Source organism: Rutilus rutilus, assembly GCF_951802725.1.
Source record: "Rutilus rutilus genome assembly, chromosome: 7".
In the NCBI taxonomy this organism is placed as follows: domain Eukaryota; kingdom Metazoa; phylum Chordata; class Actinopteri; order Cypriniformes; family Leuciscidae; genus Rutilus; species Rutilus rutilus.
The window spans coordinates 21,912,485-21,931,875 of record NC_140221.1 but is presented as its reverse complement, the minus strand read 5'-3'; the positions used below and the strand labels follow the sequence as shown (position 1 = coordinate 21,931,875).

The 19,391-nt window shown below is 36.9% G+C and overlaps 1 protein-coding gene across 5 annotated transcripts; it reads left to right on the top strand.

The window, feature by feature from the left end:
• The first annotated feature begins 984 nt into the window (after positions 1–984).
• Positions 985–19,310, top strand: rufy3 (RUN and FYVE domain containing 3). Of its 5 annotated transcripts, XM_084413515.1 has the most exons (20): positions 3,253–4,898; positions 7,240–7,299; positions 8,760–8,933; positions 9,276–9,393; positions 9,469–9,570; positions 9,669–9,792; positions 9,932–9,996; positions 10,095–10,160; positions 10,270–10,339; positions 11,624–11,716; positions 11,946–12,029; positions 12,164–12,331; positions 12,829–12,926; positions 15,883–16,002; positions 16,588–16,711; positions 16,808–16,884; positions 16,978–17,002; positions 17,107–17,184; positions 17,804–18,175; positions 18,861–19,309. In XM_084413515.1, the coding sequence occupies exons 1-19, from the start codon at positions 4,721–4,723 to the stop codon at positions 17,945–17,947; spliced, it is 1,968 nt and encodes a 655-aa protein (XP_084269641.1). In that variant the 5' UTR covers positions 3,253–4,720; the 3' UTR covers positions 17,948–18,175; positions 18,861–19,309. The 5 variants fall into 5 exon arrangements, with proteins under 5 accessions (XP_084269637.1, XP_084269638.1, XP_084269639.1 ...); XM_084413511.1 differs by lacking the exons at positions 3,253–4,898; positions 7,240–7,299 and adding an exon at positions 985–1,447 and having other exon boundaries at positions 18,861–19,310; XM_084413512.1 differs by lacking the exons at positions 3,253–4,898; positions 7,240–7,299; positions 16,588–16,711; ... (3 more) ...; positions 17,804–18,175; positions 18,861–19,309 and adding an exon at positions 1,037–1,447 and having other exon boundaries at positions 15,883–16,146.
• Positions 19,311–19,391: the final 81 nt, after the last annotated feature.

Here is a 19,391-nt window from a genome sequence, read left to right as displayed (position 1 = left end):
TCTGTGTGTCAGTTTTAATAATTGTGCTGTGCATGTCATTTTAGTGTGTTAGCAATTGGAAAAAACTCTAACTATAAAGTTATAGTTTTGCCCTTGTAAGCATTATTTTAACGTTAATGGGAAGTATTTTCCTCCCATTTATTCCCTACTACTTTTCTGTATGTTTTCATCATGTTTTTTAGTAGTTATTATTATTATTTACTTCATTTTATTATTGACCTAACTTATTAACTTAAAATCTCAAGGAATAGGCTCCTTCAAGTAAATATATTAGGTCAAAGAGGTTCATACAAAAAAAGTTAATCCCTGCATTGCATGTAAATATTAAATGATGTGAATTTGTACATTTTAATGTGTAAAAAGACAAAAAGTAATACATGGTTAAATGACTCACTGAATGATAATTAAATAATACTAATTAATGTGTTTGTCAGGAGTTGATTAGATATGCAATGTTGCAATGTTGAGAAAACTTTTCTTAAAAGTGAAATGATTTTTATAAAACCAGTGATCAAATGCTGCGTGGGTGTCAGTTTTCAGTAGACCTACTCATGACTAGTGGCTGGTCTGTGTGTGCAATTCCACAAACCTGGAATAATATACAAACATCGTATAGCCTAGCATTGTTATTTTTGCTTATAAGATAAGGAAAAAAAAATTTAAAAGAAGTAGAAGGGAGAATAAATGTATTATAAATGATGTACATGTGAAGATTACATGTAATCAATAAAAAAGTAGCCTAACTAGTCTGATTACGAGTATTTTAAAATGTAATCTAATTACATGTATTTTTGGAATCAGGTTATGTAATCCAGATTACATGGTGTAACCAGTTACTACCCAGCACTCCACACATGCTCATAGGCCTACAGTATACTGTTGTGAAGTGGTTGTGAAGTTATTTATCGTCCCGCTATATTGAGGTCAAAGTGTACTGATGCTGCTGCTGTTCCTTTAAATGCTCTCGCCCAGCTGATCTTCCACGTCATGCCATATGACCAACATTTTTTTATTTATTTTTTGTTTGGCTGAAAATTTTGAAACAATACGGCTTAAAAGATGCAGAGTCGTAATATATAACTATCCTAAAACAGTCTTGGGAAAACATGAGTTTGCTTCACACGAGAGCTGAATGGGATGACGCATAGTGGTCACATGAATTTTGAACTGAAGATGGCGGACCAGAGCTCAGGAGCATCGGAGCAGCACAGCGCGGAAGTTTCCGAAACTTTAGTGTCATCTAATGAATTTCTCAAACCCCACATGAAGGACACCGATGGACATGCAGTCAACAGTCCAGAGGAGTCGCTTTCTCCGGCGTCGGTGATTTACTTTAAGGAAGCGCTAACTTATAACTCAAGTATACAGTTTACACAGACGAGCACTTCTCTTCCTTCACCAGTGCGATATGAATTCCAGATTGAGAAGACTAACAAGAAAACAAGAAGTGAGTATATGATATGATCGTCTGCATTATGGGTTCATTTAATAGAATGTGATGGTATCTGCTTCACTTGAACATCCAGCAATATTTGACAGCCTAAGCCTTATGTTTCAATGTCAACAACACCGTACAATGACAGCCACTGCAGCGTTTATGCAAGCTTGGATTTTGCTGTTCAGTTTCAGACTGTGTCTTTCTTAGAAGGGTCGTTTTTCTTGAATTTCTGACTTCTAATTCATCAGCAATAAATAATACACCGATGGCACAAACTGTCATCAGCTCGCATGGAAACAACAGCTGTTTTATGGATGTAGATGAATATCATCTGCACTACAGTCTTAAAGGGATAGTTCACACAAAAATGTCATGTAGCCTAACGTTACCCACTCTCAAGTTATTCCAAACCTGGATGAATTTCTTTCTTCTGCTGAACACAAAAGAAGATATTTTGAAGAATGCTGTTAACCAAAAAGTTGATTAGACCACTTTGACTTCCATAGTGTTTTTATTTTTTTTATACTATGGAAGTCAATGGGGTCCATCAACTGTTTGGTTTACTGACATTCTTCAAAATATCTTCTTTTGTGTTCAGCAGAAGAAAGAAATTCATCCAGGTTTGGAGCAACTTGTGGGTGAGTTAATGATGAGAGAATTTTCATTTTTGGGTGAACTCTCCCTTTATTGTCCACAAATAATGCACAGTTCAGATAAACTCTTAATCTTTGAAGTCATGTTCATGATGAGAACTGCATTTTTAGGTTTAGTCTGGCGGTTGTAATTGTCAGATAGTTGTTTATCAATTGCTAGTGATCAGCATTTTGGGGTTTCATGCTGGAAACGGTTGGAATGTGCATTTGATGCTCAAAACTGTTGTCTGCGTAATTCGTCATTTGGTTTTCTGTGTTTTTAAATTAGGCTTTGCTTTTGCAGTAAAACATTGATTTTTTTTTAATCCTCTGTGGTATAGTGGCCATTACACTGGACCGGTCTTTTAAATGCCATTTTTAATAATTAATGGTGTGTGATGTCACATCCAATCACCAATAATTCTGTTCTTTTTATATCATTGCCCACATCCAAATATGCATGCTGCAAAAAGCAACATGAGTATGTCAACAGATTAGGGTATCTGAATACATAGAATTCATGAAACCATATGCAAACAATTCTTGGAGGACATAATGCATCTGCTGAGATTTTGTGTTCAACTAGTTAACAGTTCGCTGTCCTATAAATCTACTATAGCTGACATATTTGATAAGCTGATAAATAGTAAATGCTAGGGTATTGTGAGCCAAAAAGTTGTTGTTGGTTTTATGGTTAAAATGTACTTGTTAAACAATTACTGAGTAAATAATTTTCACAGTTTTTATTAGTACATCACAGATCAAAGAACATGTGAAGCAGAATTACAGCACTGGAGAATGTAGGCTAGCATGTGTCAGGGTTGTGCTATGCAAATGTGCTATTTTGGAGTGCAGCTTTCTAGAAATGCATACACTTGAAGAAAGTAAAGATTGGAAATACAGTATATTCATGTTTTGTGGAAGAAGTGGAAATGAAAACTAAATATATATATTATATTTCTTAAATCAGACCGATGTAGTCCATTGTCTCTTTCCATTGTCTCTTCTCACTAAGATTGAGATAAACTGATTCAGTATTGCATCACTGAATGATGACATTACTCTCAGGTGAAAATTACTTTGGTATTTTCATTTACATGCCTAGTTTTAGAGATACAACACTACGATACACATGTTTGGGGCCGGTAAGAATTTTTTTTTTTTTTAATGTTTTTTGTAAGAATTCTCTTATGCTCACCGAGGCTGCATTGATAAAATCATATTATAAAGTCATATTGTGTAATATCATTACACTTTTAAGTAACTGATTTGTGAATATATTTTGATAAAGTCCTTTTTACTCCTGTGATGGCAAAAGTAGAATTTTCAGCATCACTAATCCAGTCTTCAGTGTCACATGATCCTTCAGAAATCATTCTAATATGCTGATTTGTTGCTCAAGAAACATTTCTTATTATTATCAATGTTGAAAATTGTTCTGCTGCTTAATATTTTTGTGGAAACCATGATAGAGTTTTTCTGCATCATGTATAGATAGTCTTTTCATATATAGATTAGAAAGTTCAGTCAGTACTTCTGTAACACTGTTACTTCTGATTCATTTTTGCGTCCTTGCTAAATAAATGTATTCATTTCTTTAAAATAATTAAAATAGTTCACATTGAACGGTAGTGTATTTCCGTACCCAATATGTTACACAATATGTGTTATAAATGGATCGGTTTCCTGCATGAGTGCTTTTCTTTTGTAAATAATTAATGAGGTTAATAGATTACTTCTAATATTCAAACCCCATTTTACATGACTTTGCAAATGAGTTTCTTTTTTTCAAAGGCTTTTTTTTTTTTTAAGGCCTACCGTGTCATGTTAATTTCTATATTTCTACATCACCATCCCAAATGGTCAGCAAAAATAGTCACACATATCACGCATTGTGTCTGTAGAATTTTAGCTACTTGTTTGTTTCATACACAGTTTAATTTTACACTAAGTGCCATCTTGCTCCTCCTAAAGATGTTGTTCAGTAAACAGCAGCTTTAGCAGCAGTGTTCTGGTTCTCAATCAGTAGGGCTTCCATACTTCTCTTGTTCAGCATTTGGATCATTGGCAACAGCTCCTCCCCCCCCATCTGACAGGCCTCTCGGGAACTGTGCCCCCTCCACCATCTGCTCACGTGACTCCCACAATTCTCCTCAGCATCACGGCGGCCATATTGGTTAACACCCTCCCATTTGCAGCACGTGCAGCCAATCCGGTGAATGCAAGCAGCTGGGCTGTAAGGGAGAGAGAGAGAGAGAGAGAGAGATATCTCTGATTGTAGCTCCACTGAGGCTCATACAGCATCTCAATCCCCTGGCTGTGCTGAGCCAGAGAGCACTGAAGCCTTTATTCACACGGAGGATTTTAGCAGTCGCCGCTCATTCGCAAGACGAGGCCGTTGAGCCCCAGAAGAATAGCATCCTTTCGGTCAGGTTTGGCGTGGACTGCTGGTTGATTTTTTTTTCTTTTCTTCCCCCTTCTTTGTTTTCCTTGTCTCTTTTTTCCATCCTCCTTTGTCCTGGAGAAGACTCTTACTTGGACTGGATTTTTAAAAAGAAGTCATTATTTCTATTCCCCCACACCTGACTCTTTGCTGACGGCCGCCATCGTAAGTGTTGTTGTCGTCGCAGCAGCGATCAGCTGAGTCACCATGTCTGATCTGACTCCCCAGAGCGATGCCCCCACCCCCACTACTGACAAGATCACACAGGCTGCCCGAGAGACCATCTACCTATGCAACTTCCGCGTGTCGGTGGATGGGGAATGGCTGTGCCTGCGTGAGCTCAACGACATCTCGCTCACGCCTGATCCCGAGCCTGCTCATGAAGGTAGGCGCGCACAGCATCACTAGGCCTCCGTTGCTCTTATCGTACTGGGCGGTGCTGGCCCAACCTTCCACCATCATGCTCTCAGCGTTCCCGCAGGCCTGCCTGGAAATGTAGTTTTTATGGAGCACAAGTGGTTGTGAAGGTTTGTTTCCCACTGAATGATTTGAATGATGCTATTCATATGCTGTTTTGTAGTTAAGTTGTCCAATTAAATTGTCACGTCGAACAAATGAAGCATGTGCATCACACTGTTGGGAAAATCCACCAGAATGAAAGTCCCTCCAATGAAATAATAAAAATAAATCCGTTTTTGACAGACTGTAACTCCATTTAGACTATTATTAAGATATTTGGATTCTTGATCATATATTTTTAAACGACTATAAAGGCCTGTTCACACCAAAAATTATGACTATAAAGATAACTTTAAGGCTAATTATATTAGCATACATGCATATGAACTGTAACATTCTGTTCTTAGAGGTCTTAGAGCTTCTCGAGCTCTTTAAATTCAGGATTCTGATTGGCTGTCCATGTTTTTTATTGTTCATCAGCTGGAAAAATAGTTCTGAAAGTGATTCTAATGATGTTGTGGTTATCAATAAAGCTGTGCTATGGACTTCCCTGTTCTCAGAATTAGAACGATTATTAAAATGTTATAGTTATCGTCCTTGGTGTGAATGGGCTTAACAAATGACTTAATATAGTGTGATGATGACCACCCCCCCCCCCCCCCCCCCCCACCACCACCATTTTTGTTGTTTTCTATATAAATAAAAGGCATTTTACAAAATTGCTTACAATTTGGTTATTTATTTATTCACTTTTGTAAAGAAACAAATATAATGCACTATATAGGTGTTTTTTTTTTTTTTTTTTTTTTTGAATAGTGTTGACTTGTAGTCAGAGCTCACAATTGTTTTGCTAATCCAGTGCATTGCTGGAAAGTCACGGCTTACTGTGCCAAAGGTTAAAAGAGGACATCAGGAAACACAGTCATGTGGACATAATTTTGTTGCCTTGGAAACGTGCCCGAGATTCCTACTCAATCAAATGTGTTACAGGGATTAGGGCAGTAGAGACCAGAATCTACATGTTAATAGCAACAGTTATCTCAGTCTAATGTGTTTTCTGTGCATTGAGTGAGGAGGAAGCAGGCATGTAGCAAGACAAGGATAAGTCTGTTTATAGATTTGTCTAGTAGTTGTTTATTGGTCATACAGTTCCAAGAATTGCATCACCTTTGCACTGTGTGACTTATTTGTCTCCTCACTATCACATTGTAATAAACATAATTATTGATTTTGACTTTGACTTTAGGTCAGTTTCCAGAGCCAGATGAAGTCAAGACAGTAACTTTTCTTCATAGATGTTTTATAACAAATGTTCTCTTCAATTAATCCATTATGCAAATCAGTAAACATTAGTTAGTTGCCATTTTCCCCTTGGTCTGTTTCCCTGCTTGCAGACATTCTTTGTAATGCACTGCTCTTCCTCATTAAGTGTCATTTGATTTTTGTCTATTTTTTATTTAATTTTTTTTTCTATAGCTAAGTGACAAAAAAGATCTTAAAGGGATAGTTCATCCAAAATGAAATTTCTGTCATCATTTACTCACCCTCATGTTGTTCCTAATCTGTATGACTTACTTTTTTCTGTGGAACATAAAAGTAAAAAAAATGTTAGTAACGAGATAGTTTTGCTTACCATTAACTTAGATTTTATTAAAAAAAAAGACTATTTCTCCAAATATCTTGTATTATGTTCCAAAAAAAGAAAGAAAGTCACACAGGTTGGGAGTGACATGAAGGTGAATAAATGAATGATAATTTTTTTCCTTTTTTTATGACCTATCCATTTAAAGCTATAATGAAACCTTAAGGATATGATTTCTAGTGCTGTGGATAAAGATGAAATATTACATTATTTCCTCTGAGGCCTTCTGACAAACAAATGGATTTAGATAAGATGAAATGAGTCTTCCAGGGCAAGAAGAGCATTATTTGAGCCCCTTTGTCTAGTGTAGTCAAATTACTTCATAGTAACTGTCTTCCAGTCCAGAATTGCTGACATATTATAGTGGCTCTTAATGACCATCAACACTCTGCTTGCTATTATTAGTCTCTGTTATAGTGTTTCTGAAGTTATTCACTAGGAATATATTTGCTCTAATGTATGACAGTGAGAATAGAGAGAGAGAGCTTGGCTCTGTAGATAAGACTCTACAACCAAACATCCTACAACATGATGTGTCTCTTGTTGTTGCTTTGTTTTACTCCCATGATGTGCATGACCCAATCCTTTTCTGCTTTTTTTCTGTTTTCCATTGCCTTTTGCAAAGACTCATGGGAGGATTTCACAGATTTGGTGGAGCAAATGCAAATGCTTGATGAGTTTAAAGGTGCGTATGGTGGCATCACTCTCCCCAGTCCACCTCATCCCTGCCTCGGGCACCATCCTAAAACCACAGCAGGCGTGGCCGCGCCGCCCTGTCTTTACCGAACCAGCCTCCCTGAACAGCACATTCGCACCACAGCTTCCGAAGCTTTACCTTCTTCATGTTCTTTTGTTGTTTTCTTTGTCTGTATCTTTTTCAATGTCTTATCTCCCTTCCTGTTTTTTGGTTTGATGTGTCCGTCAATAGCTTTGTGTCTGTGACTTTTTTTATTGCTAGCTATCTTTGTAGCTAGCAGAATATCTGGCTACCCATTTGGCTGGAATACTCTCGTCTGGCCTGTTTTTTTTGGCTGTCTCACTGCCCCACCCCATTCTCTGGCTGATTTGACTTTTTTATCGCATGGTTTTGCCAGCATTCATGCTAAATTTCTGGCTCTTCAAAAGCTCTTCAAAGCTTCTAAAAGACATTAAATGTTTATGATTCAGAGACTCCTTATATATCGATAAGAAAATCTCTGTCTTTACAGACAGACTTTGTTTTTTTTTTTGTAGTTTGTATAACCTTTGGCTTGAGAAGCGATGGCTAGACTCTTTCCTGTGTGACTGTGTGAAACTACACCAAGAAGGTCTTTCATTCGTACCTGTTGAAAGCTATCTGTTGGCTTTCCTGTTAATTTCATCGCCTTTGAATGTCTTCGTTTTTGTCTTTGCATTAGCGATTTTATACAATAATATCAAGGTCTTTGAACGTCTTCATTTTTAACTGTGCATTAGGGAGTCAATGTGCTGTGAAAAATGACCCAATGAAAAGTAAAGAGATTTCTTTTATTGTTTTGAGTTATGTAAATGCACTGAGATAATGAGAAATTTGACTAAATGCCAAATTAGCTCATATTGGCCCATTTATAAAGTCAACCCAAGCAATCTTAAAGGAAAACTCATTCGTTTTATCAGTCTTTCTCTTTCCCATTGCTGTGCTCATAAAAAGGTCACTGCTATTTGCTAACAGACATAGATTGAGAGTCTTGGTGATGAAATGATTGCATTACTTTGGGTGTGTTTTGGATCAGACAGGGTGAGGCTTGAGAACTGAAAATTGGTTAACTATAGTTTATGTAAGTTGTGATGCATTGTAAGGTTGGATGGATATTATTTTGAAAACAACTGCAAACAAAACGATAATTTGTTGTATCAAGACGCTCTTTAATCGGAAAATTTTATTGCATGTTGGAATGCAATCAGTCCGCATCTGATGCATTTCAAATGGCATCAACCAGAATTTCTTTTTTTTGTTGTTGTTGCCAGGTTTAGAGGAAACCATGTAGTCGTAGTCAATGGACAGTTCTCTAGTCCAAACTCTCATAAACTGCTCTCATATCATGTTAAATACTGTGTGTAAGAGAAGTCACAGTGAGAGAACTGTATCATATCTAACATAATGTTTGAATTTCTGTTTTCCTCCAGATCCCAAAGACCCCATTGCCATCGAGAGGCTTAACCTGATGAACATGGCCAAGCTGAGCATCAAGGGCTTGATCGAGTCCGCACTGAACCTGGGCCGCACGCTTGACTCGGACTATGCCCCGTTGCAGCAGTTTTTTGTCGTCATGGAGCACTGCCTGAAACATGGACTTAAAAGTAAGTAGAAAAAATCCCAACCATACTTCCACTGTCCGCAGCAGAGTAATCTCTGGTCATCATTTATGTCCTTTACGTAATGATAACATGATCATTTGTTCATTCATTTTGACAGTTACTGATTGCACAGTACTTTGGTGTGTTGTGTATACCATTTATAATCCCGTAAGTACAGTGTACAAGTGGGTTTTGTTTTGTAATGCTTAACCTTGACAGTTATTGTGCAACTACACCATGGTTGGGACATTTAATGTACAGTCTTTTACAAGTCTTTAACAGGTTTATTTCTTTGTCTCAGTCTGTCTCCAGGTTTTCTTTTTCTAAAGGTCTCCTGTTTTTTAGGTAAGAAGACGTTCCTTGGTCAAAATAAGTCTTTTTGGGGTCCGCTGGAGCTTGTAGAAAAGTTGACTCCAGAAGCTGGTGAGATCACAGCCAGTGTCAAAGACCTTCCTGGGCTCAAGTAAGAAAACGTCTTCAACCTGAACGTGGTATTTTATTTTGTGTTTCGAAATCTGAAGTTGTTCTTTTATCTCAGAACCCCGCTAGGAAGAGGCAGAGCATGGCTTCGCCTGGCCTTGATGCAGAAGAAGCTCTCAGATTACATGAAGACCATCATCAACCGAAAAGACCTGCTTAGGTACAGTTCCTGCCTTTGGTCTTTAATATAAAAGCTGTAATTGTGGTCTTGCAATCCAGTTTTTTTCAACGTCTATTTGCTGTTGTTGCTTTCCTCAGTGAATTCTATGAGCCCAACGCTCTTATGATGGAGGAGGAAGGAGCCGTGATCGCTGGGCTGTTGGTGGGCCTGAATGTCATTGATGCTAACTTGTGTATGAAGGGGGAAGATTTAGACTCACAGGTTAGTTACTTTTTACTGAACACAAGCAATGGAGGACAACAGATGTTTGCTGTCAATGTTATTTTCTAAAGTGTGCTTGCCAAAAAGTAAATTTATTTGTTTTTTCAGGGTAATAAGATCTCTTTTACTCTGTTTATAGGTTGGAGTCATAGACTTTTCCATGTATCTGAAAGATGGTGCGCACAGTAGCAAAAGCACAGAGGGGTAAGTCTAAGTTCAACTTCCTCAATGGAAGCTAGTTGTTTTAGTCTGACAGCTTTTGGACTCGTTGTGAAAAGTCTAAAGCTGCTCTTTGCTTGCAGCGATGGACAGATTACAGCTATTCTTGACCAGAAGAATTACGTGGAGGAACTGAACAGACATTTAAGGTGCGGTTGCTTTACACAACATCAGCCTTGTGGGTTGTGATTGTAAGTAGCTGCTCATTTGGAAACCATTAGCAATCTCACATTGTCACTTTTAATTCCCCTTTCCTAGTGCGTCAGTGAATAATCTGCAAGCTAAAGTGGATGCGCTGGAAAAGTCCAACACAAAACTTACAGAGGAGGTGGGTTATAATTATAACTTAAAGGAACACTCCACCGTTTTTTGAAATAGGGCTTATTCACCTTCTTTCCTACATTTAGATAGGTGGGCAAATGCATTTTTGTCTCAGTGCATGCATTGTTTTAGTTTGACAGGGTCGGCCCTAGCTTATCTTAGCATAATGATTGGAATCCTTTGTTGCCAGCTAGCATGTCATGAGTAAAAGTAATATATAAAATAAAAAAAAAACACCTAATTATTTCTTGTGGCCTGCGTTTTCACAACAAGTACAAATAGTGATGCAGATTAACACTAGGCGATTTCCGAGCAGATATTGACTTGGGACTATATTAGGGGGAAGCACAGGCGAAGCACTGCTACTTGGGTGCAGAGATATCACGCCCAAGTAGCAGTGCTTCGCCTGTGCTTCCCCCTAATATAGTCCTTAATATATAAGTCAATATCTGCCTAGGAAATCGCCTAGTGTTAATCTGCATCACTATTTGTACTCGTTGTGAATACGCAGGCCACAAGAAGTAATTAGTTTTTTTTTTTTTTATATCACTTTTACTCAGGACATGCTAGCTGGCAACAAAGGATTCCATTCATTATGCTAAGCTGAGCTAGCGCTGACCCTGTCAAACTAAAACAATGCATGCACTGAGACAAAAATGCATTTGCCCACCTATCTAAATGTAGGAAAGAAGGTGAATAAGCCCTATTTCAAAAAACGGTGGAGTGTTCCTTTAATGGATTACTGAAGTTTATGGGAAATACATGACCGATAAATGATTTAAAAGAAATAGAACTGAATTCACACTACCGTTCAACAGTTTCTTATGCTCACCAAGGTTGCATTTATTTGATCAAAGCAGTAAATAGTAAAAACAGTTAAATTGTGAAATATTATTACAATTTAAAATAACTTTTTTTAAATGTATTTTATTCTTGTGATGGCAAGGCTGAATTCAGTTATTCCTCCTGTCTTCAGTGTACCATGATCCTTCAGAAATCATTCTAATACGCTGATTTGCTGCTCAAGAATTTTTCTTTAAAACAATTTCTCATTATTATCAATGTTGAAAACACTTGTGCTACTTAATAGCTTTGTGGAAACTTTGGTATATCGTTCAGGATTCTTTGATGAAAAGAAAGTTCAAAAGAACTGTATTTGTTTGACATCTTTTGTGAAATTATAAATGTTTTACTGTCACTTTTGATCAATTTAATGTGTCCTTGCTGAATAAATGTATTACTTTCTTTAAAAATAAATAAATAAATAAAATAGAATGTTCTTGTTACTTAGCTTGCTGTCGCAAACAACAGGATCATCACTCTGCAGGAGGACCTGGAAAGAGTGAAGGAGGAAAGTTCTTACTTAGTGGAGTCTAGTCGCAAGGTGAACAGCATTGTGTTGAACCCACATTAATATCACTGAAGGACTGACTTTAACAATCATTTAATCAAACAACAATGATTGACTGCATGTTACTCACTATTTAAAAGGAAACCACAAGCTTACTTTTGTAAGCACATACAGAGTTCACAGTCTGCAGTCATAACACACTGTTTTGGTTTCGCTTTGCTTTGCTCTGTTGTCTGATATTTGCCCTGTGTTCCTCCTGAAGGCACCAAGGGCAGATGGTACTGCAAACGGTCAAGTGCTCGGAGAAACTCGCAAACAGCTCAAAGAGGAAACTCAGCTCAGACTGGTGAGTAAAACATTAATGCCTGTGTGTGAATTGCTCATCTTCACATTCATCTCTGATGTGGGTTCTTCAAAGAATCGAGTCAGAGTTCTTTCGAGAAGTCTTAAGAGCCTGTGTGTGTGTGTGTGTGTGTGTAGGATGTGGAGAAGGAGCTTGAGGTGCAAATAGGGATGAAGCAGGAGATGGAGTTGTCCATGAAGATGCTAGAGAAGGACATCTGTGAAAAACATGACGCTTTGGTAGAGCTCAGACAGCAGTTAGATGAACTGCGTACACTCAACCATGAGCTCTCCGTTAAGTCACAGGTATGAGAGAAAAAAAAACTATTTACAGGTTTATCATGGGAGCACACTCTTAATTATTTATTTATATAGACACACAAAAGCATTGTGTAAGCACCCATATTAACAGGTTAACCTGTGGAGGAGTGACAACGAAGTGATTTGATTTGACACTGCCAATTTAAAGAAGAAAGTAGATGTATGGTGCCAAATCACATAGTGTGTCGAACTTGGCGGAAAACTTTTAAAAATGTACTAGTGTAATCTAAATATTTTTTTGCGATATATACTTTTTATGAAGCAACATAAAATAATGGGGTAACTAACCATCCATTGTTTAAAAATGCTGGACTTTCCATTCATTTGTCTGAAATCCTTCTGCTGCTTCACGTGGCTTTTATGTGAGGAATTGTTAATAAGATTAAGAACATTACAACTGCATTAGTACTGCTTAAATCTAGTGTGGCAAAACTGCATTTATTTTTGATGTAGCATGTTATTGGTGTGTGTCTGGCCTGTAGAGCTCAGAGACCGGTGCAAAACAGAAGAGTGACATCATCAGCCGCTTGGAGGAGAAAACAAACCAGATGGGGAGCATTATTAAACAGCTGGAGAGCAGGTGAGAGAGTACATCAGTACAGCATTTGCACATGACATGGATACTGTAAAAACAAAGTCTAAGAGCACTAGTGAAAAGGCCGCTTGTTTCTAAAATCTGATTTAATACACCCTTTTTCATTACAAATTATATTATTAGTATCATAATTGTAGTTCTAAGTAAATGCAAAGGAAGAACATCTGACTGTCTGTCCAAAGTCAAATGATCAATGCCACAATTTTTATAATTTGATCTATGGCCTAAAAATAGTCTTGATTTAAAATAAATTAGATTTTGAATCCCAGATGTTATGCAGATAGAATGCAGAATAATATGATTCAGTGATAATGCTTAATTGCTTTTACATTTGATTTATTGTTAATATATTATGACTGAACATTAACTAAAGAACAATTTATATATTTAATATTTATGTACTGTATATATTTATAAATTAACATTAAAGGTGCCGTATGTAATATTGACAGCTAGCGGTTGAAATGGGTACTACAGTCCAAATTCAAAATATTGGAGAGGGTTATTTCTCCCGCCCGCTCCTCCTCAGACTTGACGCTCACGCGGGTTGCCAGTTTAAGGACATGCAACAGGAACGAGTGCAATTGACAATGGCAGGCAATAACACTAACACTGTCAGTTTATGAGTTGATTTATCCGCGTTTTAATATGCCCTTTTTCATAGAGCTTTTTAGATGGATGGTGAGGCTTTTTAGTCTAGTATAATCTGCCATCTCTGACCCAGTTAGTTTGCTGGCTTCCATGGCTACAGTACTGGCAACCTGGGGTGTCGAAATACTATTGGGTAATTGGCAGTGGGCGGAATCACACAGACCAAAACAAAAACAGACATTCCTACATTTCAAAGTGGAATAATTGGCCGTAGCATTGTTTTTCTTAGACACTAGAATGTGAACTTGGCATGTTTCCTAAATATCTGCAAACATATGGTATTTTTATGCTATAGTGCAGTAAAACAAAATTACATATGCGGCACCTTTAATCTAAAGTATGCTTTAAAATGATTTGGAGTTAAAGTCCCCCTGTAATCTATAATTTTATCCCTTAAAACTCTGAAAAAAATCTCTTCATGCCTTAAAATAGCTTGAATGTAACTCTACACCCTTGCTTCATTTAGTATACGCCTCCATTCACTTGCACCAGCTCAGAGATCCACTCGTTGACGTGATTGGTTGCAAGGTAGTTTGTGACGTAAGAAACACCAGAGATTTCAAACTGCGTTTATGAGACCGTCTTTGGTTCGCTGCAGTTTTAAGGAGAAAATACTCAGCAATGGTGTTGACAATGACTTATGAATTTGCACTTGGTTTGTCTTAAAGCATATTAAAAACACTTCATAGACATATAAACAACATTTAAAATCTTGATTTTCACTACAGGGTGACAATATGAATCTAAAGTTAACACATTGAACCTTATTGTAAAGTGTTACAGTTTTTTATAGCAAATGAGAAATTAGATTTTGAATCTTTTCAATGTGGATTTTTGAATCCCACTGTTTATTATAACAATTTTCCAAGCAGGGATTGTTCAGGGTGGGCAGATTTCAGATCGGTGATCAAGAATTGTTTCAATTTTTAGAGAAACATTGCTGCCTCCCACAGGTCGTCAACAGTCTGTTTCTAAAATATTTTCTGCTCTCTGTCTCTGTCTTCTCTTAATCCCTTCTTCGCTTTTACCTGTTCATTTGACATTTGTCGCATGCTCATTCTCTTGTGTTTCTACTCATTTTTCCTGAGCAGTGAGAACGACATGGCTAAACAGGCACGAAGCTTGAACACAGCTGCTGGAAAACTCCTTCAGAGGCAGCAATAAAACGATCGCAAACACCGGATAGTTTCCAAAAAAGCCTAAATTTAAAAAAATAAAAAAATACATCTGATCTTCAGTTTGATTTCGCATAACATAGATGACTAGGGTATTTATTTTATTACTGGGTGTCAGATCCATTGCCGTTATTTTGTCTTGGAACCGGACTGAAAACTACAGATCTTGCTTCTGCGTCAACCCTCATTTTTCAATATTGTATGCCTGATCCAGTGCTCCTGTCTTTAGTCTCCCTCTGTATGTTTTAACCGAAGTAAAATGCAGCTGTTTTGGCCAATCTTAGAACAAAGATGGCAGACGTTAAGTTTAAGCAATGGAAATGCATCTCTCTTATATCTCTACTTCTCAATACTGAAAAAAAAAGAGGATAGCAGGACACTTCTCAAAGTTGGTGCATTATAAAAACCATAAAACACTTCAGTCCAGCACGGGGGAAACATTCCTAACAAAAACGTACAATTGTTTTATACTCTAGTCTATGTGATAGTATGCAACACCATATTATTCGGTTCATTTTGGTTGATCTCTCAAAAATCTTGAATATTTGACCCTACTTGCTTAAGTTTGATGATGGTGAGTGCTTTGGATGCCCAAGCTAAACAAATGAACTGAATGTTTCTTTCAGGCATATTCAGGAGGTTACGTTAGCTTTTTTTTGCAAGAAATGATGTTGAGTGCAAGATTGCGTGCCTGAATTATTTTACAGCTTATTGTAAACTTAATTGAAATCTGAATTTGATGCAGTGGTAGTTGATGCCAAATGTCGAAGCTTTGGAAAGATATTTGTGACACCAAGCTTTACACATTCTGCAAAAGGTCTGGATGATGAAATCCACTAATTTGTGAACGGACTGAAGTGTATGTAGACATAATATAGATGTGAACTGTAGTACAAATATAGCTTAATAAAAAAAAATCAGACACTTGTCAGACTGCTTTGTCTTCTTGAGTATTTACAGTTTCTGCTCTAGTCACATGTTTCCTCTCTAGCTGTCTTTTAAGTTCCTCCCTCGGTTCTTTTTTTATGCTTTTATCATCTTCGTTTTTCCATGGCTTTTTTAGTTTTAGTTAAGTTTTCATTTCACCTCATTAAGTTAATGTGGCCCAACTTCAGATGTAAGAAGGCAGAAAGAGAGCGGGACCTGGCGGATGAGGCCAATCGACTGTTCAAGCAGGAGTTTGGGGACAAGATTGCGAGTCTGCAGCAAGAGGTTGAGCAGTTACGACGGCAGAGGTACTGAGAATATGTTTTGTTTCAGTGGCTGATATCTAGAAAGCAAAAGATCTGGTTCATTGTTAATTGATTCATTACGCATCATGAACTAATATTGAATAAGAATGGTAATTTCTACATTTACAGTACTGCTCAAGAGCTTTGTGTTAGTCAGATTCAAAAATATTAAGCAGCACAACTGTTTTCAACATTGATGATAATAATAATAAATGTTTCTTGAGCAGCAAATCAGCATATAAGTATGATTTCTGAAGGATCATGTGACACTGAAGACTGGAGTAATCATGCTGAATATTCAGCTTTGCCATCACAGGAATACATTACATTTTACAATATATTCAAATAGAAAAGTATGTAATAATCTTTTACAATATTACACTTTTTACTGTATTTTGAATTTATTGTTAAACCAAATATAAATGTAATTATAAATATACATTTTATTATCATTATTGTTATATACTGACTTAAGTACATAAGTTAGTTGTCGTTATGATTGTATCAGATACGGCTAATGTTGTGGAAATTATAATCGTCTCACGAAAGCGTTATGTTAACATTACCTTGTCTTTCTTGGGGTGATAGATGGATTTTGGAACAAGAGCTCAAGAAATGCAGAGAGCTTCCTGGAGGCCAAACTTCTGAAGCTCTGTTAGGAAAAACGCCTCCGCAGAGAGACATGAGGCAGCACGTGGATGACATCAGAAAGGCGAGACCTGCTTTCCACCTATCACGCCATTCAGTTGCTTTCACTATACGTTGTGTGCTGTTCCCTGAAATTCAGAGTCTTTTTGTTTTTGTATAGGAGTTAGAGTCTGTCAAAAAAGAAAATTATACATTGCGTACTGCACTTGAGGACAAGTCAAGTCTAAGTTCCAGTTTGTAAGTCTATCTTAAATGCAGAACCAGTTGCATAAAACTGAAATTATTTACTTCAATGTTATCAAAGTTAAACTAAAACCGTCTTTCTCTCAGGACACTGTCACATGAAGATGAACAGGTACATTTGATCAGTAATTCTTCTATTATTATCTTTTTTTTTTTTTTTAAGTTCCCTGCAATAATTTCTTATTTTAATATTCACGAATTTCTCTTATTTGATAGGACCAGTCTCTTTATAAAGATGATGACCCTTCCATCTGCCCGATATGTGAAAATCAAGACTCTCTGACTACACCCAAGGTAAACCAAAGCAATCCAACACTAAATTTTAATAGCACGTCATTATTGAACTACACTTCCATTCAAATGTTTGGGGTCAGTACATTTTGTTTTAAAGAAATTAATACTTTTATTCAGCAAGGACACATTAAATTGATCAAAAGTGACAGAAAAGACGTTGTGTTTAAAATAAATGCTGTTCTTTTGAACTAATTAATCAAAGACTCCTGAAAAAATTATCAGTTTTCACAAAAATATTAAGACGCACAACTGTTTTTAATATAGATTATTAGAATGATTTCTGAAGGATCATGTGACACTGAAGATTGTAGTAATGGCTTCAAAAAATTCAGCTTTACCATCACATGAATAAATCACATTTTAAAATAGAAAAGTTGTTTTAATAGTAATTCACAGTATTATTTTTAACTGTATTTTTATTCAAATAAATACTCATAAATTAAATTACACATACTTTTGTTCTATCTATCCATATTCCCGTTTTTTTCCCCCTCAATGACTAAAGCACAACATAATACATGTTGAGCACTGATTTTGCGATTACAGGACTGTTATCGTCAGTATTAAAACTATGGAATTGAACTGTTTTACAAGTGGTGTATCTTTTGAACTATTTCAGAGGCAATGCAAGAACTGCAGTGGTGTGTTCTGTGAGAACTGCATGGCTAATGAACTCCCCCTGCCCTCCTCCATCAACCCTGAGCACGTGTGTGACGTCTGCTACTCGCAGCTATTGCAGCAGTACGGGTCCTCCCCATCCTGAGGTCGAGCACAGACTGTCCTGTCAGTAGCTTTAACGGTTTATCAACGTAAATGGTGCTGTACATAAATTGCACATCACATTCTGGATCATCTATCAGTTTCGGGCATGTCAACTATACAACATATCAGTAAATTTTTTTTTTTTGCACACATTTGCCAAAAAGGGATGATTTTTTACCAGCTCTTTGTTGGAAATGCTTTGGTTAGTTCACCCAAAAATGAAAATTATGTCATTAATGACTCACCCTCATGTCGTTCCAAGCCCGTAAGACCTCCGTTCATCTTCGGATCACAGTTTAAGATATTTTAGATTTAGTCCGAGAGCTTTCTGTCCCTCCATTGAAAATGTATGTACGGTATACTGTCCATGTCCAGAAAGGTAAAGGTCCGGGTCTGTTGTCAATCCGCGTTCACGACTCCGCAGTGACGCTGCTGACGTAAGACGCTGTGGTTGTTTTTGGCGATTAGGACATCCACGACATGCACACCATTTAAAAAAATATAGCAATACCAACATATAAACAACGTAGAATAGCTTGAATACAGCGTGCGTCTCCCTCAGACTGTAAACGAAGCTCGGGCGCACCAGATAACACGTCAGCAGCGTCACTGCGGAGTCGTGAACGCGGATTGACAACAGACCCGGAAGAGAATACAATGCTGAATAAAGTCTTAGTTTTTGTTAGTTTTGGACCAAAATGTATTTTCGATGCTTCAAAAAATTCTAACTAACCCACTGATGTCACATGGACTACTTTGATGATGTCTTTATTACCTTTCTGGACATGGACAGTATACCGTACATACATTTTCAATGGAGGGACAGAAAGCTCTCGGACTAAATCTAAAATATCTTAAACTGTGTTCCGAAGATGAACCGAGGTCTTACGGGCTTGGAACGACATGAGGGTGAGTCATTAATGACATCATTTTCATTTTTGGGTGAACTAACCCTTTAAGAACGTATAATTCTTGCGGATGAGTGAAGCTGTCCACCAAGTGGATTTATGCAGTTCTTGTACTTGAATTGTTTCCATCAATTAATATTGCAAGTAAGATGATACAATAACATAATTTGGATGTCTTAATAAAAAAAAACATGAATTAAGATGATCGATTGTAGACAGGATAGTATTTTCAGCTTTTTGAAAACTATGCACTGAAGAAGGCACATACATTAACATTTTAAACTCTTCGAGTCCAACGTTCATAAATTGTGAGAAAAGATACAGTTCAGACAAAACAGCATATTATGGAACACTACATTAAAATGTTATGAAATGAGATAAAAGGTAGTTTTATGCCTGACATGTAATGTATTTTATTCTTACTAGCTATGCAATAAAATGTTATTATAATGTGGATTCTTCAGTCTAAGCCAATTTTATACATGACCAATATATAAATGCATGAACAAACATTTATTAGAGAATTAAATGTTGGTG